At 50.5% G+C, this 23,666-nt stretch overlaps 1 protein-coding gene across 2 annotated transcripts in view; it reads right to left on the minus strand.

Annotated features, from left to right (window-relative positions):
- Positions 1–68: 68 nt before the first annotated feature.
- Positions 69–23,666, minus strand: part of PPP1R13B (protein phosphatase 1 regulatory subunit 13B) — an 84,038-nt gene continuing 60,440 nt past the window's right edge. The window contains exons 5-18 of one of the 2 annotated variants that reach the window (XM_059915105.1): positions 19,411–19,512; positions 17,057–17,231; positions 16,067–16,263; positions 13,774–13,914; positions 10,847–11,027; positions 9,331–9,435; positions 7,204–7,373; positions 6,340–6,841; positions 4,455–5,203; positions 3,789–3,926; positions 3,585–3,718; positions 2,830–2,996; positions 1,923–2,122; positions 69–1,325 (exon numbers count right to left, since the gene is read on the minus strand). In XM_059915105.1, the coding sequence (XP_059771088.1) occupies positions 1,284–1,325; positions 1,923–2,122; positions 2,830–2,996; positions 3,585–3,718; positions 3,789–3,926; positions 4,455–5,203; positions 6,340–6,841; positions 7,204–7,373; positions 9,331–9,435; positions 10,847–11,027; positions 13,774–13,914; positions 16,067–16,263; positions 17,057–17,231; positions 19,411–19,512 (3,003 nt within the window). In that variant the 3' untranslated portion in view covers positions 69–1,283. The remainder of the gene's footprint in view (positions 1,326–1,922; positions 2,123–2,829; positions 2,997–3,584; positions 3,719–3,788; positions 3,927–4,454; positions 5,204–6,339; positions 6,842–7,203; positions 7,374–9,330; positions 9,436–10,846; positions 11,028–13,773; positions 13,915–16,066; positions 16,264–17,056; positions 17,232–19,410; positions 19,513–23,666) is intronic. The other variant, XM_059915106.1, reaches the window with a different exon arrangement.

Raw genomic sequence — 23,666 nt, forward strand, 5'->3', positions numbered from 1 at the left:
GTGTCCAGACAACCTGAGCTTCGTGCTCAGCTCAGTTCTGGCTCCAGAACACAAGACTCACAGCCTCCGGCGAGAGACAGCGGTTTATTGTGTGCACGTTTACATGGCATCAGCGGAGAGAGACTGCCCTGCAGGGTGTTCGCTTCTCATCAGCACACTGTGTACACAATCAATCAGTGCTTAAAGGTAGGCGACTACAACAAGAATCTACACGTGTCTATACGTAAATTACACACAAGACTCGTACATGGAAAATAAGCTCAGGGCCTGGATTTTAATGAGAGAAAAAAACATTTCCAACATGGTTCTGACAGTTTCAAGTGGTTTAGTCAAAAAATAGTTTTGGTATATAAAAGCCTGTACGTACAATTGACGCTTCAGGGAAGCGCCTTACTTGCTTCAAGTCTGGAACCAGGCAGAGGTTATGGTGTCATGGCCGGGACCGGGGAGCCGGGGCCCTGCCCTCCCGCCCCTATAGCCGCCCCGTGACTTTGCAGGCGTCCCCGTGTCCACCGCCTCCTGGCCTGCGGGTTGCACAGCCCTCGGCAGAGCACGTCCACACCGGGAGGGGCGAGGACCACACCGGGGCAGCAAGAGGCTGCAGAGAAGGCAGTGCTGTGCTGAGACTCCTGACCACGTGTCACTCGCTCTTAAGGTCCCTCGTGTCCATGGCCTGTCGGTGACCTAGACTGAGGCCCGGAACAGGAAGTGGAGCCCACACACCAGGCACCACCGCTGGACCGAAGTCTCCACACGGGGGCTCCTCTGGTGATGAAGAAACGCATGTGGTGAGGATGAGAAAGGTGCCCGGGTTTCTGTGATTTCCAGTCAACAGGAGGGCAGGGCTCTAGCGAGGCGACGCACCTCACAGCAGCTACAAGTTTTCATTGTTGGGGCTGGGGTGACACCGGGAATGAGGGACGACGGCCTTGGGGCCCAAGTCTGTGACAGCATTCGTCTTCCTTGGCAACCGACCAGGGGTTAATTACAGGGCTTCTTACTGGCAACAGGGGCGGTTGTTTAGAAAGCTGGGTATTTATTCGGATTTACAGTAACTGGCAAAAGTCGGTGGTCTTGGAGGTGAAGGTCTCTCTCCCAGCTGCGGGCAGACCGGAGAAAGGGCCTCACCTAGAACCTGCCGGGGTTTCACATTGTGGACGCTGTCTGCTGAAGGGAGCACCGGTAAAGCCATGTCTAGCTTCAGCTCCCCGGGGAAATGGCAGAATCACCTCTTCAGTGGCTCCTTGTCGCTGGAGAGCCCGTGCGGTGCTCCAAAGGGAAGTTCAGGCCAGTGTTCGCTGTCGGGGTTTGATCCGTGGGTACAACTGGGAAGCAAGGGACAGGAGTTAGGACAAGGGGACGACCCACTGGACAGGAACCCCGTCCAGAGGCCAGGCTGCCCTCAGAAGGCCGCACACCAGCTCCTTCAGGCCGAAGTTCGGCTTGTCACCCTCGTATGGAGAACTTCCCAACTCCCAGGATACCCCCTTCCTCTTCCTCTCAGAGCACTCGACACTGACGCTGTCTGCAAGGCCCCTAAAGGTGCCTGGCAGGCCCACGGTGTTCAGCGACTGTGTCACGAAAGCATGTGCCAGCCCCACCGGGCACGGAGCACGAGAGCAAAGGCACGGCCCTGCCAAGGGTCTGAGGAAGCATCAGTGCAACGCAGAGCAGCAGCCTGCAGCCGCCCTGCCCCCCACCCCGTTACAGGCCCCACGAGCAGAGCATGCTGTGAGCAGCCCGTCGGGGGGCTCCGGCCTCCCCATGGGCCTCCTCGAGAGCAGATGCCCCCCCACGGCTCCCACGAGGCTTGGAGAAAGGCAGTCTCCAGCCCGCAGGACTGGAGCCCAGGCTACGCCCACGGCAGGAGGAGGGGACGGCTGGCTCCGCACGGGGCCCCAGGGGCAGCGCGGAGTGCTTACCCCCAGCAGGGTTTTGGGCACGTAGCCCTCCCGGTCCCCCAAGCGAGCCCACCACCAGTCGGTCTCACTCTCGTCCTTGCGCCTCAGGACGGTGAGGGCGTCCCCTTCGTGGAAGGACAGCTCGTCGCTGTTCTGGGCCTCGTAAGCCCACAGAGCGTACACCACGCCTTTGTTCATCACGCCCAACTTCTCCTGCACCCCTGGGACGGAAGAGCAAACGGTCAGGTCTCCGTGGAGGGCGGGCTGCAGAGGGAGCCGCGCAGCGGGATCGGGAGGGACACGCTGCTGTCCTTGGGCAGCCCGGCGGGGGCCGCGGTGGAGCGGTCAGAAGCCAGGCCAGCTGCCGCCCTCCGCTTAACACCAACAGCCCCTTCCACGTCCGAGCAAGAGGACCGTGGCGGAACCTTTGTGTCCAGAAGCCAAACAGTGTTGTTCTAAAAGGCGTTTCTTAAGGTGAAACGTACAACCCACACGTAGAACAAACTTCCAAAAGTCTAAAAAAGCCGCGTGACTTGCTCTTGGACAGTGGGAAGCACTCGCCACCAAGCAACGGAGCCACCGCAACCCAGTGAGCTCACACCCAGGACTCGCCTGCGGGTCCCCAGGAAGGCCGGCCGCCCCCAGCCCCGCCGCACGGCCTCTGTCCTGGGAGCTGGGCCTGGAGGGCATTGCCCGTTTCATGTGTCACTTTGTCCCCAGGGTCTAAGGTAGGCTGGGCCCACAGGTTCTCCCATCGGGTGTAGCGTCGATGGCCTGTGACTGTTTAGCCCTTGGAAAACCCAGCCCTGCCTAATGGAGAAGGGAGCTTCCCTCCCGCACAGGATGGGACGGGACGGGAGACCCACCCTGGGACACCTCAGCCCTCACAGCCCTCTCCCCTGGGGCACCCCGGCCACCCGCCCCGCACCGTGTAAGAACTGGGAGCACTGAGAGTAGCCTTCCTCCGCCTCTTCGCACTTGTCCGCAGCCGTCTCAACGTCGCTGATGGTGGAGGCGAAGATGGCGGCGCCACTCTCCACCAGCTGCTTGCAGAGGTGGACGCTGTTGCAGGAAGCGGCGCAGTGCAGCGGTGTCCTGGAGGGACAGAGGAGGCGCTCACGCCCGGCCGGGTCCCAGGTGGCCCCCAGGGCTGTGTGCTCAGTGCCCCGTGAGCTGCTGTGCTGCTGCCTGTGTAGTGGCCTCACTTCTACTAACAGTTTTGGGCCACACACACGTTTCTGAAAAGGGCGGGCCGGGAGTGGACTGAACACCGGCCTGTAAGCTGGGTGTTCACGGTGCAACAGCACGAGTGTCCCTCACACCAGTGACGCGTCCCTTACAATGGCTGCGACAGTGACGGCTGTGTTCTACCACAATATACAAAAATGGCTGTTCAAACGCGGCAGCGCAGACCGCTGCCTGAAGCTCACGATGAGGCCCACGGGGTGCAGGGCCGGCACCGCAGCGGCCGGCCCGCGAGGCTCCCCTCCACACAGGCTTTCTGGCCACTTAAAAACATACGGCTCAGCAGAGGCTCAGACTACAGTCAGCGGTCAGCCACGTGAAGAGCGTGAACACAGCCGAGCCTTTAACAAAACCCCCGGAAGATACGCAGGCCTGGGACCAAGCTGCACCCTTGCCTCCTCCCTTCTCCCCACCACCCCCGCGCCCCAGGGCCCTCACCAGCCGTCGCTGTCGGCGGCGTTCACGTTGACGCCAAAGTCCAGCAGGAACTTCACAATCTGGTGGTGGCCGGCGCAGACGGCGTTGTGCAGCGGGGTGATGCCCTCGTCGTTGGGCTTGCTGGGGTCCTCCACCTAGGACACAGGGCGCATGAGCCCCGCCCCTGCCCGGGGCCACCAGGGCTGCGGCCGCCCGCCTGCTCACCTCGTAGATGATCCTCTGCACCAGGTCGAACTCCCCCTCCAGGGAGGCGTCAAGGAGCAGCGCCAGCGGGTTGAAGCGGACCCTCAGCCCGTGCCCCGTCCTCTCCGAGTTGGGCTTCTTCAGGTTGGTCCGTTTGCTCTATCGGGAGGAAGCTTTGGATTTCAAGGTGACCCCACAGAAGCAGGCCCGGGGGGAAGCGGGCAAGAGGGGAGGGCCTAAAGCCCAAGGCAGAGCTTCCCGCGCAGCCCCGAGTGGTGCCGGGCACCGCGGACCAGCCCGCTCTCAGGCCAGCCCGGCCTGGCTCCGAAGGGCGTCTCTGCCTCGGGGGCCGGGCTGCGCCGTGGGCACCTGAGAGAGGGAGCAAGGCGGGTCACAGCCAAGCCCAACTGCTTCCGCCCTGCCAGCCGTGAGGAGCTCCTGCCTGCCTCTGCTCCTGCAGCACTGCCCTCCCTCTAGGGCTCTGTCTAGAAGGTTCTCCTTCCCCTTGCTGCCTGCCCTTCCTCAGGGACACCTCAGGCCCCCAGGCTGGCCCTCTGGTGAGAGGCCACCGCCCCTCGTGCCCTGGACGAGCCCCACTGCTCCCAGCACCCCCAACACAGGCACGCCCTCCACAGGCACTGGCTGGCTGACTCGGGAGCCGGGGCCCTGGTCTAGGGCGGCACCCACCGTAGGGGCCGCCGGCAGGGGCGCGGCGGTGGGGAGCGATGCGGGCAGGCGCTCCTCCCCCAGGGACGGGGGCACCGGCTCAGCGGGCGGGGCCGTGGCCACGTTGTTGTTGTCGTCCTCGGCGGGCTCGGCTGTCTGGTGGGTGTTCGGGGGACAGATGAGCCCCTCCGGTTCGGGGGACGGGAGCCGGTTGTCATTGGCGTCCGAGGCGGGGGCAGGCTCGGCCGGGAGTGGGGCCGTGGGCAGGGCGGGGCCGGCCTCGCCCAGGTTCCCGTTGGCGGCGGTGTTCCCATTGTCCACATCGGCTAAGGAGCCCAGGAAGTCCTGCGAGGGGCTGGGCTGGTAGAAGGGGGTGCCCTCCATGCCCCCAGCCAGGGTGTTGAAGCGCTGGTACAGCAGCTTCTGGATGTTGGGCCCGCCGGGGCCCTCGGACTCCGTGATGGAGCTGCGCTTCTTCAGGGGCCGGGGCGCGTTGGCCAGCTTCCTGCGCAGGGCCTCCAGGTCAGCGTCGCTCTGGTAGCGCAACGGCGAGTGCACAATGGGCGTGAGCTTGGTGGGGCTGAGCGGCCGCGGCAGGCTCTCCACGGCGGCCCCGTCTCCGGCGGGGGCAGGGCTGTCCTGCTCTGGCTCCTTCTCAGCACTTTCTGAAGGGGGCAGGGGCTGCGAGGCGCTTGTGGCCAGCGACCCGTGAAGAAACGGTAGCGGCGACGGGGACGTGGAGCCGGACGGCAGAACAGGTTTACCATACACTGGGGAGACACAGAGGACACCGACCTCAGCAGCCTGTGGCGCCTGGGGCCTGCTCACCAAGCACCTTTGACGACACAGAGATGGGCTCCTACAGAGACTGTAATCTGCCACTGAGGATGCTAAGTCCCCATATCAAATCCCAAAGGAACCTGCTGCTGCTCACAGAACCCCACCAACTCCTTCTGGAAGGTGGAGTGTCTCTAATTTATCAGTGTTTACAGAACTGGGGCTTTCTCAAATGAAAAAGAACAAAAGGTTGCAAACCTGCCTTCCTGCCCTGAACAGGTGTTCACTGTTTCCTGGCCAAGCAGAACCCACGTGACCTGGGACCAAGCACACAGGCCACCTCAGAAAGGAAGGCTGGTCCGGTGGCCCTGGCAAGCCTCTCCCCCGTGGGCCAGGGCCTGCCGCAGGCCAGTGCTGGTACAGCCACCCGGGAGATCCCTGGGCACAGAGTGGCCTGGCCTGCCTAGGGATTCTCAAACTAGATTCTGGAATCTGCAGCCCACACCCAAGAACATCTGAAGAGGCCCCAGCCCAGCCCAGATGCCCAGGATCCTGCCGCACAGGGAGGAATCACCGTCAGCCTCCGTATGTGGGGAACTGGGCTCTGTGCTCACACCTGCCTCCCCAGGAGGCCCGGGGCTGATGTTCCTGCACCCAAACCAGGGCTCTTCTCCCCCGTGGGCTCTGGGAAAGGATCCCAAAGCAGCAAAATCCTCCCCTCGCATCACCCCCTAGGGGCCTGGCTCAGCTACTACTAGGAGGCCAGGGGGATCACAGATCCAGGCAGAGCTCCTACTACGCCAGCTCCCCAGATAGGTCCTGTACAAGTTACTACGAAGCAGGAGGAAAAGAAGAAATTCCAAAGTGCCAGCCTTCCGAGACCTGAATTTCCTGAGAAATGTGGGTAGGCGGGCACTCAGACAGAAGTCAGAGAGCTGTGGTCCACCTGCAGAACTGCTCTGTGCATGTCATCTTTTACCCCCATCTCACACAGATACCCAAGGCCACACGTTATGTAAGAATCAAGTTTAATCCTAAATAGCACGTGGCCCCAAAGTAAGGATATGGATTGGCATTTTCTCAAGTATGATTTCCTAGTCCCGCGAGATAGAGTGCAAACCCACCATACCTGCTTTCACCGACTTATTTAAGGTGCTGTGCGCCGCTGGCTGGTACTTCTTAGGTGGCGTGGCTTGCTGGAGGTACATGGAGTATATGGAACTTGAATTCACCGTCTGTGGGCCTTTCCTGGGGGACTGTGGCCTTGACCCTTTATCAGCCAGGAAGGGCCTAATGGCCACAGTTAGTGGGAGTTCAGGTTTGCCGTCTCCAGCTGGAAAGGCAGGCAGCCCTGCCGGCGGGTACGTGGGACTTGGTGGCACAGAAATCCTCTGCTGAATCTGCTGCGAGGACCCTGGCTGGTGGGGGCCACCTGCAGGGGGCAGCGGTGCAGGTTTCTGCCGACTGGGCAGGCCTGCGCTGGGCCTGGGCAAGCTGCCCTCCTTCCTCCTCTCCAGGGAGTTTGTCGAGCCTGGGCCCACGGGCGCAGGGCTTGGGTACGTCCCATAGCTTGGAGGCAGCTGCTTGCCGACACCAGGGATGGGAGGTGGCACTTTACCAATCTCGATGCCCTAAATTTAGGTGTTAAAAAGAAAGACAAAGTCATCCTTTGAAAAGTCAAGCACGTTTCCATCCACGGTCACAAGAGCACAAAGTAGGACTTGTAATCCTTCAAATAGGCTTGTGACCAGGCACGGGGCACGCCGTGGGGGTGAACAGCAGGGTGAACGACCCTGACCAAAGGCCTCACACCTGCACCCGGCTCTCGTGCTCAGGGTCCATGAACTCCTTCAGACTTGGGTTATGATTTGGACACCAACAGGATTAATTTGCCTCGTGACACCTCCTACCACTTAGATAAAGACGAAGGCTAAATAAGGATGCAGTCAGTTAGGAGCCTGTCTGTGTTTTGTGACGAAGACAAGCGGCCCACCTGCTTCTCCGGGGCTCCCAAGGCCGGCACGGGCACAGGCTGGCTCAAGACGGGCCCCTGCCTGAGAGGCCCCTCCACGTTCGAGTCCTTCCACTCCACGCTGGCGATCTGCGTCACTTTCACCAAAGAGCTAGAATTGTGTTTTAATGTTGGCCAGTTTCCATCATTGGCTTGAAAAGAACACAGAATTTAAGTAAAATTATTCTTGAAATTAGTTGAACCAACATAAGAATAACCCCCTGCCAGAAGCAAAAATCACCTTCTGGGACGTCACGCTCTGATGGAGCTCCATGACCAGGAGGCGCCCCCTCACCCACACACCGGCTGCTGCGCGGCAGGACGACCAAGGTCGGCCTCTGCCGGCACCGCCTCACCAGTGCCCACGTGCGGTCACGTGTGCAGAGACTCCATGGCCAAGCACAGGGCTGCTCCAGCCCGGGCGAGGGGCCAGAGGGTTGCAGAAACATTCTCAGCCCCCACTGCAATACAGGTCAAAGCCATTACATCGACACCAATGAAGAACATAAGCGTCGGCACTTGGTTTTCAAACACTATTTACAAATACAGACAGCAATAAAAAAGACTTATCTTTTGACTTCTTAACAGGTTTGACCTGTACTGCTTCTAGTATTAAAAGAAAAATTTGACTTTAATCTGTTAGAAATTTCCACCCTCTTAAAATAATTCATGATCACAGGAGGACAGTACAAGTTCCCAGTGATTGGAGTAGCAGGCTATCATTCTGTTGCAGTGATTAGAAAGCCAGTCAACCCAGCATTTTCAGGACAGCCACTGAAAAGGTATGCTTTTTAACATAGCATCTTCCAAACTGAGAAAGGGTGCAGAAGCATTCCCTGGTAACACAGGCCCACTCACAGTGAGCCCACAGGGTTAGATCTCAGCCCGCCTCAGGCCCCTGCTTCTCTCCGCAGCAGTACAGGGCTGGACTAGAGTGGGAACCCTCCCAGCCATCAGCCGTATGGGAGGGAAAGCAGCCAAGGGCACTGTTCTGGGCCCTCCTGTAAGAGCAGCGCATCCTCGCCCCTCCTCCCATCTGCCAGCACGGGCAGGTAGGGCAATGGCAGAGCAGCGGGAAATCACCCTCCCTTACAGCAACTGTGCCTGAGCCCAAACCTGCGACTCACAAAACAGGAAGAGCAAACTCTCAAATCTGCTCTGCACGCAGCCATACAAGCAGCGTCAGCGCAGTGAGGATGAGAGGGCCTCTGAGCGCCCGGGCAGCGGTGGCTCCTAAGCCAAATCTATCTCTGGCAGCAGCACGGCCAGCCCATTGTGTCCACTGCTACTCCGGCTCAGTTCCTCCATGGCTGGAAACCACTGCAGGCTCCAGGCCGCTGCTAGGGCCCTGGTGAGGCATTCCCAGGCCTTAGTCCAAACCATCGCTTTGCTCTGTGTGGCCCATCAGCCTCTTCCAGGACAGAAGTGTGTGTGCTTTCACGCCCCCTTGGTTGTATCAGACCAGGGGGGGGTGCGGTGTGGGCCAGGGATGCACAGGTTCACCAAGGATGCACCGAGTGCAAACTCCGGGCTGAGGGGAAAATGGACAGAGCCTGCTGCTGACTCAGGAGGGAGGATGGGGCTGGCTGCGGGGGCTAGAGTCCCTGGCCTCTCTCAGGATCACAGAAAATGTGGCCACCGGCTGCTCCTCAAATCCCACAGCCACGGGAGAGTTGGCAGAAGTCAGGCACACAGGGACTGGACAGGGACTAGGGACGTGCCTTCTTCAGGATGCGGCAGGAGGTGCAGAAGGAAGACCATTCGTTCCTATTATAAAGGGACAGTCATCTGTAAGTATGATGGGAGATTCCTGTACTGAAGATAAAACTAAAAGCCTCATAATGAACTCAGAAAATCGTCTTAATTTTGTAAAAACAAAACCAAAAAACCCTTGCTGGGCCAGCACCTCTCAAACCCTTCCTGAGGATGATCTGGTGTTTCGACCCAGCCCAAATTTCACACCTGTTGAAGGCGGGGACCAATTATGTATATGTGGTTTCTGTCTCAAGTCTGAATGCGAGGCGCAGGCCTTTGTCAGTTTGGAAGAACAGCCATGGCTGATTTGGCACCGTCACCAGAGCTTCCCACCGGACCTGCCAGCCAACATACGGTTTGCAAACGGGCTTGTGGGGCGCTGTGACGAGCCACAGTCAGGCCCGACGTCGAGGTCTGACACTGTCCACGAGCTGGTCACTCTGGGTTTACCGTGGCCATCTGTGTGACACGGGAACCAGAAGGACAGCCGACAGCACAGTTAGTCTCCCCTGGGAGATGTTCTCACCCCGGCTCTATGTCTGGGCCGAGATACTGCCCCCCAACGTGGGGGTGACACAGGTCTCCTGCGCTCACTCACCCCACAGCACAGAGAAGGAGCGAGGCTACTGCCGAACCTCCGGAGGACACGGTCTCCCGGCCCTGCGAGGGGTCTTCTCCCGGCAACCTCTTGTGAGGCGACCTAGCATCCACCCACAGAGAAGAGGGGAAACTCGAGCCATCCTCAGCTCGGGGCAGGTTTTGAGATATTTAAGCAGAGAAGGAGCCGGCTGTGCTAATTATCTGCCATCGGCAACAGCTGAATATATACTCCCACCATCGGGTGGTTCAAACTATAAATAACAGCTTATCAAAGAAAGCTGCAATTAGAGTTTCATGCCGACCACGCGCTCCACGTGGCTTCTAAGACACAGCCACGAAGAGATCTGAGCCGGGCACGTGGCCCACGAGGACTGGGGACACCTCCTCCCACCTGGGTCAGAGCAAGCCCCGGGTCCTCCAGCGGGGGCAGCAGTGGTGTTGCTGCTCAGACCAGGTGCCAGGCAAGAGAACTCAAAGCGAACAAACGAAAGACCAGCACAAATCTACCACCAAACCTAAAAAAGTCCTCAAAATGTAGTCCGGACCCAGTCAGCACTACCGCTGTCAGGAATGTCACCTGTGCTCTGTGACTCCGTGTGTGATGGGCCAGCGTGGCAGCCCTGTCATAAAGTCTCACTGCCAAGGAGCCCTGGCATCTCATGCATCAGTTTAAAGCACAGCCGTCTTCCTCTGAAGACACAGTGTGGCGTCTCCGTGGAGACCTGGGCCTGCGCTCGGCTAGGAAGCCGGGGGCGCCGCAGGAGCTCCATGTCCTCGGGACGGCTACGCACCGGCTCGGCGCTGGGGGCCCGAGTCCGGTCACACCGCACGATTCAGGGTGGCCGAGAGCCAACGGGGTGGCCTGTGGACTTTCTGGTGGACAGAGACCACTCTGGGTCGGGCAAGCAGAGAAGCTGCAGGCTCTGCTGATGGGGAGGCAGCCCTCCGCCTGGGCCGTAGTGTGAGGACAAGCACCCTCACAGGCAAACAAAACCTGTGGCAGGGGAGGCTCAGGTCTTAACTAATTTGTGTTTTGAGAAGCCACACAGTAAGGACACTGAGTCCAAAAAAGAGAACCTGTTCTTGTTTTAGGATCATCATTACTATGGTGGCACACAGCTCCCCAAATGCTGCCCTAGAGGACAAAGTGCCTTGGAGGACACATCGCAGAGGCTGGGTGCAACGTGGGGGTCTTCTCTGAGGCCACTGTCCCCCCCACAGTCCCCCTTCCTGCTCACTCTCCCCCCGAAAGAGGACCCAGGCCACTCACCGGATTTGGATCTTCCGTGGGCAGCACTTGAGGCGATAGTGAGAGACTGGGGCTTTATGGGGTCTCCAGGGGCAGGATAGCTGCCGGCGCTGGGAACCTGGATGTAAGGCCCCACCGCAGCGACCCTGCCAGGCGTGCTCAGGGGTGACTGTGGCGAAGACGTGCCATTCACACGGCTCAGCTATAAAATGGGATGAAATGAGAGTCAAAATTCTACTCAGTTAAAAGAAATTATAAGCCTAGTATGACCGACTGCTCAGATTTGAGCCAATCACTCAACAGTTCATACGTAGGAAGCTCCATCACCCTGGAAGATCAGTGTCTAGAAAGGGCAAGACTTCAAAAAAGGGCCTGAACCCACAGTCCCGTATGAGTGATGCTCTGTGATAACATCTACCTGTTCGTGAGTTATAAAACCAGGAGCCGAGTGTGTAACAGAGAACCCCTCAGGACCCCTCTGTGTACATAACCCTCTCACCTGGGGATGCACTCCCTCCCCTGGGTGGGCACAGAGGCATTGTCAAGCCTGGGCTCTGAGCCTGGCTTCAAATCCTGCTCTGCCACTTACTCGCTGGGCTGCCTTGGGCAAGTGATGCAACATCTCTGAGCCTCTGTGCCCATGTCCGAAAATTCGGGATAAGCGTTGTTGTAAGGACTGAATGAGCCATGCAGGACAAAGTAATAGGGTCTGGAACCAGGTGAGACTCTGACCAGTTCCCTGAAGGCAGCTCTGCTGTTCTCAGCAAGGACACCAGGCCACAGCCAATGATACTGGTCACGTGACACTGCCCAACAACAAAAGCCTGCAAAACAGGGATCTGACTAGAGAAACACTGACCCTTAGAGTTCCCCAGACAGGCTCTGAGAGAGCCATACCCATCCAACAATTGTTTGCAAAATTCTGCATGCGTGAGCATGTGTCATTTTGAAGAAAGCATCCATGATCTTGACAGTTGTTCAAAGGTGCCTAAAACCTTTGGGTTGGAGACACATCTCTGCAGAAGCACCAACTTCTTCAGGGAGATCCCTTGAAGTATCAGATGGAATAAGAAGTAATATTTATGTAGCCATTTGTGACGGTTAATTTTACCCATCAACTTGGCTAGGCTGTGATACCCAGATCTTTGGTCAAACATGTCTAGATGTTGCTGTAACGGTATTTTTAACATTTAAATCAACAGACTTTGAGTAAAGCAGATTGCCCTCCATAATGTGGGTGGGCTGCATCCAATCAGTTGAAGGGCTTACAGAGAAAGACTGAGGTCCTCAGAGGAAGAGGGAATTCCGCCTGTAGACTGCCTTCAGACTCAGGCTGCAACATCCACAACTCCCTGGGTTTCAGGCTGCCGGCCAGCCCTGCAGATTTGGGGTGTGCCTGCCTCCACAACCACATGAGGCAGTTCCTTACAATCAGTCGACTGATCAGTCTCTACACACATGTACACACAGAACTGATTCTGTTCTCCAGAGACCCCTGACCCACCACTACTAAGACCGTAATGTAAGCAAGCATGGAGCACAGGCACACGTCCGCTCCCATGGTCTGTGTGTTGTTAGTTGAGAGAATAAGGAAATCATGGCATCATACAGATTAACCATTGACCTTTAAGCACTCTGGTTAAAAAAAAAAGTGTGGATTTGTAAATAAGAGACTTTTCACCTGAGACCACTGATCACGATGCCCACAGAAGTGGCAGTACCCTTCTGCCTCTAGCGTCCTCCTAACCCATCCCACCAGGCGAAGCTACTGAAGCCTGCACCTCGCCTCCTGAGAGCTACCTTCAGAGCAGCAGGAGCTGACAAGAGGACACCTGTCAAGCGTGAAAGCACCAGTTTTGGAGTGTGGATAGAGGAACTCTGGGAGCACTGTCCCAGCTACCTGGCTGCCTGCTCCATTTCCACTCCTGAGGGCAAAGTGCCAATCAGCTCTCCACTCAGGCACTGCTCCCCCCAAACACTGAGCACCACTGGTGGAACAAAAGGTCAAGTGCTACATCCAGCCAGAGACACCACACACAGCAGTCCCTTATCCTCCCACGAGCTCCCAGCGATGCATACGCTCGTGAAGCACTGACAGCAACGGCAAGACTCAGGGACACCCTGCCTAACAACAGGGCTGGGTAATGTGACCACAGGCCCTGGGACATGGAATATTACACAGAAGTTACAAAAGGAATGAGGTAATAATGACCTGGAAAGATACCCATATTGCAGTTAAAAAAAAAAAGACTAGGTACAGAACAGTGTGAATGATATAATTCCTACAATTCCATTTTCAATTAAAAATTGAATACCTTTCTGTCTATATTAAGCAAAAGACTGGAACCATTAATAACTATCATCCCTGAAGAATGAGAAGGATGGAAGGGACTTTCACATTTTCCTTTAAATATTTCTGCACTGTTTTAACTTTCTTCCAATGAGTATTTACTACCTTTGAAATTCAAAATACCAAATAAAGATTTTTAAAAAGCACTAACCCCTTATATAGCACTTTTCTCAAGAGTTTACAAAGTCTTTCCACATGGGTTATTTCTCAGAATCCTTATAGCAATTCTCAGCTCAGAGCAAGGACACGAGGCTACACAAGGTCAAGGAATTTATGCACATGGCACAGCTTAAAATGGGTGCTGCAACTCCAGGGCCAAAGCCTCTTCCCCCAGTGGAAGGGAGACAGAGCTGCCTGGGGAGAATGGACGGTGAGGTGCTGCGGACCGGGCGGTTTTGATTCCATGCACCAGGAAACAACTGTGTCTTTGGGAACATGAACTTTCTTCTACTGTCACTTTTTATGGTTTATGGCCAATTTATGTTTATCAGCTATGGCAAATGGGGGGAGCAGAATGGCATTACAGTGAAGATTTACACTTTGGGGATGAACCATTTTCAGTAGTTTATCTCACAGAAATATTTTCTTTTTCACATGCCTGAATTTTTTTCCCATAAAGACGTTCACGCAGTTCGCTGATCCGCTTGTCCATCATGGCCACCTCCATGTTGCGCTTATTCAAGAGCTCCTTCTGCTGCTGGAGCTTTGAATTCTGTTCCTGGTTGAGCTGATTACGAATCTGCAAAATAGAAAACATAACATTCATGATTTGTATTAACTAAATAGTCAAATTCTCATTGTTAGGGGGATTAAAAAAAGAAGGAAAAAGCAACATTTAGTTCTTATGTGTATTTACATACAGGCATCGTCCCCTGTATGCTAAATATTTTACAGGTACAGCACAGATGAATCCGGAACATATTTCTTATGGACCAAAAAAAGAGCAAATATCTGCAAATGTGTCTTCTTCAAAGTGTACGGAATGACTAGTACCAGTAATGACTGTGGGACACCATGCCTGTGGTCCTAGGGAACGGGGGCGGGTGGGGTTCAGTGACCTAAGGAGGGGCATCTGTTCTGCCCCACACAGTCCAGTGAATGTGGCAGCAGGAAACCCAAGGATGGCCAAATCACCAAACAGAATGTTCTTATATCATTTTAATGGGTTATAACAAGCACGTTTAAAAAATGAAATAGAGAATAGAAAACATCCGAGTGCACTGCACACAGAAGGTTAAGTCTTGTCTTGCTAAACTCTTTCAGGTGCACACATGTACTAGCACATACATACCGGCATATGTGTATAGACAGGAGGTAACATGTACTTTATAACCTAGATTGCAGTCAAAAAATTGGAAATATATATAAATAAATATACTACAGTCATCAAACTTTACCAAAAAAAAATCCTTAAAAAACCCTGCACTTGCATGAGGTAGGGGATATGGGGATATATGTATACGTATAGCTTATTCACTTTGTTATATAGCAGAAACCCAACAATGTAAAGCAATTATACTCCAATAAAGATGTTAAAAAAAAAAGAAAAACCCTGCGCTTTTAACAATTGCTTAAAAATATAAAAAGTAATAAATTCTTATAACACTTTGTTTCTATGCATTAACATTACAGAACTTAACGCAACAAGTGAGTTTACTCTCTGTAATTAAAAATTTGCATTTCATAAAATGATACAATACTTCTTCTAGCAAGTGCTAACAGAACTGCAAAACCTGTATCTGGCTTGAAAAATCACCTGCTGGGGACTTCCCTGGTGGTCCAGTGGGTACGACTCCGCACTCCCAGTGCAGGGGGCCCAGGTTCAATCCCTGGTCAGGGAACTAGGTCCCGCATGCCATAACCAAGAGTCTGCATGCCGCAACTAAAGATCCTGAGTGCCGCAACTAAGACCTGGCTAGCCTAAATAAATAAATAAATATTTTAAAAAAATCACCTGCTGAATGACAATTTCTGAGAAATGGGAATCTTGAGGGTTGTTATGATTGTGTCCTCCTGAAATTCATATGTGGAAGCCCTAATACCCAATGTGATAGTAACTGGAGATGGGGCCCTTGGGAGGTAATTAGGTAGGCTTAGATGAGGTCATGAGGGTGGGGCCTTCATGATGGGGTTAGTGTCCTTATAAGAGGAGGAAGAGAGATCAGAGCATGTGGGGACACAACAAGAAGGCAGCCAGGAAGTGGACCCTCACCATGAACTGATCTTGGACTTCCAGCCTCCAGAGCTGTGAGACATAAATGTCTGTTGCTTTAAGGCAGCCCAAGCTGACTAAGACAAGGATTTAACAAATAGGCATCTATCTTGTCAGAACACAGTTTACACAGAGGCCTTAAGTATTATCTAAAGCTTAATTCTTTACCAGTTCATCATACTGCCAATTAAATTCATACTGAAATTTCTGTACCGAAAACATGCTAATGCTAAGTGAAAGAAGCAAGTCACAAAGAACTACAACTGCATGATTCCATTCATATGAAATTTCCGGAATAGGCAAATCCATAGAGATGGAAAGTAGAGTCGTGGCTGCTTAGGGCTAGAGGGATAGGGGGTGGTGGGGTGATGGCTAAAAGGTGTCGGGTTTCTTTTGGGGGTGATGAAGATATTCTAAAATCAATTGTGGTGGTGTATACAGAACTCTGTGAAGATACTGAAAACCACTTAATTGTATGCTTTAAATGGGTGAATCGTATGCTATGTGAATTATGTCTCAAAGCTGTTTAAAAAATTCTTTTGTACTGAATACATTTTGTGCCTACTATTAAATTAGAATCCATTAATTTGTTTCCAGTTCCTGAGGTTTCCACACTGAAAGAAAACCCAAAAGATAAGGAAGTTTTAATAGAATCATTCCTCAGACCCAGGTGAGTTACCTGTAGCTCTTGGTACAGTCTTTTCAGCTCCACTGCTGCTGGTCCTGTCAGCTTGCCATTGTAAGACTGGAACCCATTCAGTTTTCCCTTCTTTAAATCTTCCAATTGCTGACTGAGCTGATCAACTCTTAAAATCGCAGTCTGTACTTCTTGCTTCTTTTCCTGGAACATGGCACTGAACCTTTCTATTTCAGCAGCTATAATTTCCCACCAATAAAGAAAAAAAAACATAATTTAGTTGATATTCTTTTTTTCATAGTATTTTGCTATTTTTATTTTGTGATTTCATTTCTATCCATTTAACTCAACTTTAGCATCATCTAGTGCCAGACCTTGGAGAGAAAAAGTTGTAATATCCATAATCCAAAACACACTTCAACAAGCCTTTGGAACACATAATGTGACCGCTCATATGACAAACAATTAATTTGCACTAATTATTGAATATTTTTAAATTAGGGCAATCTGTCCAAAAGCTATCTTGGTCAAGCCACTTAGGAATCTCAAGGCACCAAAGAGACCAAAGGCTCTGTGAGGGCAGGACCATCCAAATCTATCTTGCTTATTCTGTAACATAAAGTAGGTACTAACAGAATTGATTGATGAAGTAACAATCCACGCACACAGAAATAAAAAGTGAGCATTTGTATGCTTTATCTTAATACACAGATAAAATTTATGCTGTTCAATTAAAACAGACCCTCACGATGAGTTGAGTCTTAAGAGTACCCTAGCCCCAGTCCAAAGGGCGGCTGCAACCAACGTAACAAAAGGATCTCTCTACTACATTGCTAAGGTTGCAAAAGATCTTCTAAGATCTCTTAATCTAACCAACCCATCCAGTTAGATGCAGATGACAGAGCAAAGCTTTAGTGCTTTTCTACAGCAAGATCTGACATCAGCTTGTGACTGAGAGCATCTGGAAGCTGGCCTCTGTCTCACGTCATCTACGCCTGCTGAGTGTGGGCGCCAGTGGGCCGCGGCACATACACAGATTGCCATTCATGATTTTGCTGTAGTCTACTTGTCCTCTCATGGCACGGATCTTCTTCAGTTTATTTTCCTGGGCTTCAACTCTTTCTTTCAATTTCTGAAGCTTTTCATTTTCAGAAATAGACTGCTGCTGACGGCGCTCCTGTTGCTTTAGAAAATGTAAACGCTGTTCCTATTGAGAGAGGAAAATAGCTAACTTTGAAAATTGAAACGTACAGTAACTTTTGTACACTAAAAAAAGTTTAAGTGGATCCCTCACTATCTCCTATCTTAATGAATGTTACAGAAATGCTAGCCACGCTTTCACCTCCATCCTGTGTGTGAAGCCCCAGCAGCCTAAGCTTCCTGCCACCAGTACCAGGTTTCCTGCTGCTACAAAGCGGCTTTCAAGGGTCCCTTATATTAACCTCCTAAAGGAAATGAGCACTGACTAGCAGAGGATTTTATATTGAAAAGAGATAAGGTGAGCAGTAAAGAGATGAACCTCTAATCTGCTAAGTGACAGGAACCTTCGAGGAAGGGTTTGTTTTCTTTAGGATTAGTTCCTTCAAAAGTAATCAAACATTTTATAGTCAAACAGGACAGTCCTACAGTAAAAATATATGCGATACTCTTCAGTAGTTTTTTTCCCTACTCACGTGAAAGCATACCTTAAGGGTAACAGTCAACATTATTCATGGTCCCATCTGTATGCATAAAACATACTTAAGAGGCTTAAGTGTGACTGTGCAGGCATTACACACTGCACACTAAGGGAAGGGTATATGTGCTTCAATATGGAAAGATTAACTTGTGAATTACACTGCTGAAAATATCTAAGATTTTTTAAAATAGCAATACTCTTGGATTAATATTTGGAAAGAAAATAAAAAATAGAATTAGAAAATTTTATAATGACATAATACCACGTACATTTCATCTTAGAAATGGGATGAAAATACTTTCCAATTACTTTTAATTGTTCTTTATTCTTGTAAATCCAATAAACTTTGTAAGACAACTTTTAAAAACAAGTCCAACTTATACTATTATTTACATAAAAGTGGATAGAATCACGTGGTCATTAAATAAATGAAAAAAAGTTGAACTGGACATTTGGTTCTTAAGAAAATCTCTCTACAGAGCAAGCATGAAGAACCTAGGCAGTGGCGTTAACATATGTGTTCTCTCTACAGCAGTTTCAGAACATTTAAGATCATTAAACATGAAATCATTTTCAGCAGGCATGGGTGATAGGTCTGATTTTTTAGTCCAAGACTAAACCATTATTTAGAAAAGTTTTGAAAGCAAGCAGGATCCTGTGGGGCACTCTGGGATCCAAAACCCTTTCTGCGCCCCCCATTTCTGGTTTGTAGGGAAAAGGCTTCAGACTCCTACACCTTTCCTGAGCTCCAAAAGGCAGATTCAGTTACTAACCAGGGAAGTAAGAGAATGCAAGAACAAAGGAGGAGCAGTCAGGAAGCAACAGGGTCCTGGCTCCTCCTCCAGGGACACACAGAACAATACACCCTTGAGCTCTTCTGCAGGAACTAAGCCCCCCCCCCTCCCCCCAGGTGGAGGACGGTAACTCTACGCTGAGCACAGACTCTGGATCACCAGCCTGTTCCCTCACCACCAACCAATCAGAAGAAAGCCACACACCCTGCAGCCCTCCCCTAAATTTTGCCTATAAAAATGCTTCCCCGAGAACCACCGGGGAATTCAAATTTTTTGAGCATGAGCCACCCGTTCTCCTCACTTGGCCCTGCAATAAACCTTTCTCTGCTCCAAACTCCAACGTTTCTGTTTTGCTCTGTTTGGCCTCACTGCAGGTCGGCAACAGTTTCAAACACTACGACAGAGTTTCAACAACAAATCTAGTACTCAGTGTAAATAATGAGTGCTGACAATGCCGTGCACCAAAATAAACCAAACAAATTCCTTGTAGGGTGGGATAAAGGGAAGCCACTGTCTTGGGGACCCATGACCAGTGTCTTATCACAGGTCACTGGCTTCCTCTAGAACACTAATGCCAACTACATCAGCCGAGAACACACCCAGAGGAAAAAGGAGGGGACAATAGAAAGTATCCTTTCTTTCCAAATTTTATCTACAATTGGATAAGGCCAACTGTTTCCTGTCCGGGGGGGTTGTGTGTGCAAGTCAAGGGTCAGATGCTTTTGTTCTGATACTTTCCCAACTTCAAGAAGCTACAGTATGCATTTATGATTACATAAGAGATAATTAAGAAAGACATTGTGTTTAACACTGTGGCGGCATGGCCCTACTTGCAGGGGTTAGCCAGGTAATCTAAAGTAATGCCGAAGAACACACTTGTTGAACACTTCCCCACCGCTGCTTTAATAACTTACCTTGGCAACCAACATTTGCTGCTGGTTTTCAATTTGCTGTTGTTGCCTAGCTGCCATATCTTGGAGTTCTGAGAGGGTAAGTTCGACACGTGGATTCCCAATCTGCAGGAAACAAAACAAACTCAGACTGGAATGTATGTTTATCTGCATAATCATTTTCTCTAGTGTCAAAATGCACACACATCAAGATTTTTAAATAGGTTCCCTAGAAGCTAAGAGAAGATAAATAAGTGTACTTTCTCATAAGAACTTTTCCTCCTAATTGTTGACTGCTTCTATTAAATTTATTTGAGTAAAAGGGGATGTCAAATGTTTAAGGATAAACAACGTAAAAAATAAATGTGTAGGTGACACCTTAAGGACAAATGTCATTTCACTGCCACCTGGTCTCAAGAAGCTGAAATACATAAAAGATTCTAATATACAAATATCTCATTAAAAACACCATTGGTATGGCCTAAACCAAAGATTGACCCATTATTGACAGAGAATTATGTGTGTGAAATAAATACAAAAAGGTAACACATCTGGAGGAGTGGCAACCAATGGAACTGGAAAGCATGTCCCCATTCTCTGTTAATGATAAATAATTACATCAAGCATTTTTATTGTGTTCATCATGAACCTTGCACTGAAGTAATTACTTTCCATTTATGAACTCATATAAGCCTCAAAATGACACTCTCAGGTAGATATCATTATATCCCCATTCTACAGATGAGAAAATGAAGCAGAGAGGAGTTCAAACTGTGCCACAGGTCCGGCAGTTTGCACGGACAGAGCAGGAGGCAGAGGCTTACTGCTGACCATCTCATACAGCACAGTCTTTACTAAGCATGCACTACTACGCTAGACGTGACACATGCACTGTATCACACAATCTTCATAACAAGCCTCTGCGTCAGGCAGATGAGCCCCACACTGGGCAGGAATCCCAGGAGAAAGGTGAAGGGGCGTGGCTAAGGGCACAGAGCTGCAATCCTAGCCACGCCTGTCTCCCTCCCACCTCCTCCAGCCCCGGCTGAGCTAACCACACAGGTGCACGGCCCCTCCTCAGAGCTCCACTTTCTACCTCTAGGCTCAACTGCACTCTCAGGGTCCCTCCTACCTCCCTTGCGCCCTCTTGTAATTCTTCACAGGGGTACCCACCCCTGTTCCTCCGGCTCCAGTCCTCCCCAAATCATGTGGTGTTCAAGCCCATTCTGGACTCTTGGAAAATGGAATCAGGATCTGTTCACCGGTCTTAACTGGACCACGTTTATCTAACATCCCAAGAAAGTAACGTGGAGCAAGCCCCTTTTCAAAACTAGATATTGTAAACTGCCAAGTTACAGAAACTTCATTTGAAAAGAGATTTGTTCATTCTCCAGAAATGCCTGGCAGGACTGTCACAATGCCCCAAATTTCTGCATTAATACTAATAAAGGATTCTAATTTCCACCTATTGAGATTTTCCAATCACCACAACAAAAGGTATTTTTAAAACTTTCAGAACTTTACTCCTTAAACATATTTTTCACTAGAGAAAAATGAAGTTCATGCAACAAATCTTTCAATTCACATTAATTTCATAATTTTACAACTTGAAGAAAAAACAAAAACCTGTCTCTTTGGTCTCCCCTCCACACCAATGGCTTAGAATAACAATGAAAAGAGGACAGAGGAGAAATTTAACTGTTTGATATTCTGATATTTATACCCGTGAACAAGAGAGAGCTCTTTGTATGTGTTGTGTCATATGTGTATTTCTAACTATAAGACTAAGATATACTCTACTGTCATAAGTAAATCAGGTATTGTATCTTATGTATATACTCATATATATTGTAATTTAATAAAAGTTTATTGACAGATATCACAAACGGAAAACTGTATAAATCATAGTGTTCAGCTCAGTGAATTATTTCAAAGTGAACACACCTGTGTAATTTAATTGTATTTTAAACAGGTTATAAAAACACAAGCTACCATAAATTTGTAAGTCAACAGATATGCAACATTTTACACTTTAGTACATATTCCCTAATTTGTTCAATGTGAAAATTTAGAAGAAAGCACCTTTTCAGAGTTTTTTTTTTAAAATTAATTAATTAATTTATTTTTGGCTGTGTTGGGTCTTCGTTTCTGTGCGAGGGCTTTCTCCAGCTGTGGCGAGCAGGGGCCACTCTCCATCGCGGTGCGCGGGCCTCTCACTGTCGCGGCCTCTCCTGTTGCGGAGCACAAGCTCCAGACGCGCAGGCTCAGTAGTTGTGGCTCACGGGCTTAGTTGCTCCGCAGCATGTGGGATCTTCCCAGACCAGGGCTCGAACCTGTGTCCCCTGCATTGGCAGGCAGATTCTTAACCACTGCGCCACCAGGGAAGCCCCAGAGTGTTTTAAGAAAACAAAAACCTTTGATGTAAATTTTATCCTCTTATGACAGGCCTATCAGTATGCATTCTCTCCTTGTAAACTAAACCCCATAGGAACAAGTTAAAATTCTCCATATGAACTCAATTTATTCAGATAAACTAATGACCTAATTCCTTGCTTATTTCTTCTCATTGCATCTAATAAGAAGAAATCAAATCCTGTTCCCATGGGCACATGGAGGTCCCTCATTATGGTAGTTATCTGATGAGTTCAACTCCAGGTCACAGGGAGGACAAGTCACTTCCACGACTAGTAAAACTAGTGGAAAAGTTCTCTCGGTAACAGCCCAACAGGCTTCTAAAATACAGGCCCAGAGAAAGGAAACAGCTCCCCAGCCTTCCACCTGCTGCACCATCCTCCCAGCTGGACTGCTGCCTGGGGCCCCAGGGCTCAGGGTCCCCTCTCCCTCCAACATTCTACCTGGACTCTGAATTCCAGGGCTGGTATTTATGTTCCCAACGAACGCGGTTCGCTCTCCAGCCTGACACTGATGTCACCCACCTCCCATAACAAACAGAGCCCACCCAAGCCCAGGTATAATGGACTCCCCACCCACCCCTACCCCCAACAAGCTCAGAGAAAACCGGAAGCCTCTTGCCCCCAGCCTTCACTTATCTGGGCATATCATCCCCTTCTTTCTCCAAGCGTCTACAAATCTACTTGCGGGAACAATGAATTAAGAGACATTATTCCTCTAACTTACAATACTTGTATTGCAATATATACAAAGCTCTCACCTGACAGAAAACTTGTGCTGGCGCGCGCCGTGGCTAATGAGAAACTCTCCACAGGTCCCAGTGCATCCAGCGCCCACAGTGCCCGGCCCAGCGCATGGCCACAGGCTCCGATCAATGATTAACATTTCTTGAATGGATTTATAAGTTAATCAATATTTCCTCATCCTTCCACCACACCCTGATCACATACCTACAGAGACAGCGTCTTCTCAAACTTAAAGTCCAGACTTCTTTTCATTCTGTCTTCCTATAGAGAGCCGACATCCTCCTCGCCATTTTATCTCCCTCCCCAGATCTTCCCCCACACCTCGTGAACCCACATTTCCTCGGGCCCCTATCACCTCCCTTCTGACGATGTCCCCTAACTCCTGTCTGCCTGGAAAGGCTATAAGCAGCAGTAGTAAAGGAGCTTCGTAAAAGAAGAAACTAAGCCATGTGCTCGGGACCCCAGCAGGAGTCAGAGACAGAGGGGGACCAGCACCAGGTATTCTCTATTTACACGACAGGGTGACTGTGAAGGGGTCAGGAGAACTGGGGCTTTTTTTTTTTTTTTTTTGAGTACTATACATGTTTGATACCATGGTAATTCGTTTACCCTCGATATGCCAGATATAATCCCAGATACTGTAATAGAAAAGTAAAATGCAGTTTCTCCCTGTTTTCAATGAGCCTCGATTCTGCTGAATGGGGTAAGAATCTCACATGGGAAGCAATTAAGTTACCCATCAAATTCAACTATGAGGAACAGAGCCTGAGCTCAGCTCTCCATACTTAAGAATCTCATGTGAAATACAAAGAGCATTTTTCCAGCGTAGCAGCAAGGACCTGAAGCACCCATGCACTCCTGTAGAAATGTGCTGTTCAGCCTGGCACCCATCCTGGAAAGCCTGTGATAAGCTCAGAAAAGCAGAACATTTCACAGCACCACACTCAGCTACCCTGGGTCCACTCATCATGAGAACTGTGGGTCTGAAAATAAAAAGTGTCTCTTAAAACCTCCTACCCCAAAACAATGAATCCAAATGAGAAGCTAAACCCTCTTTACATTATTGTTCCTGACTTTACATAAATTCCTCATAAAAATATTATTTCATGGGCTTGGAAACAG

This window comes from Balaenoptera ricei, chromosome 2 (genome assembly GCF_028023285.1).
Source record: "Balaenoptera ricei isolate mBalRic1 chromosome 2, mBalRic1.hap2, whole genome shotgun sequence".
Lineage (NCBI taxonomy): Eukaryota > Metazoa > Chordata > Mammalia > Artiodactyla > Balaenopteridae > Balaenoptera > Balaenoptera ricei.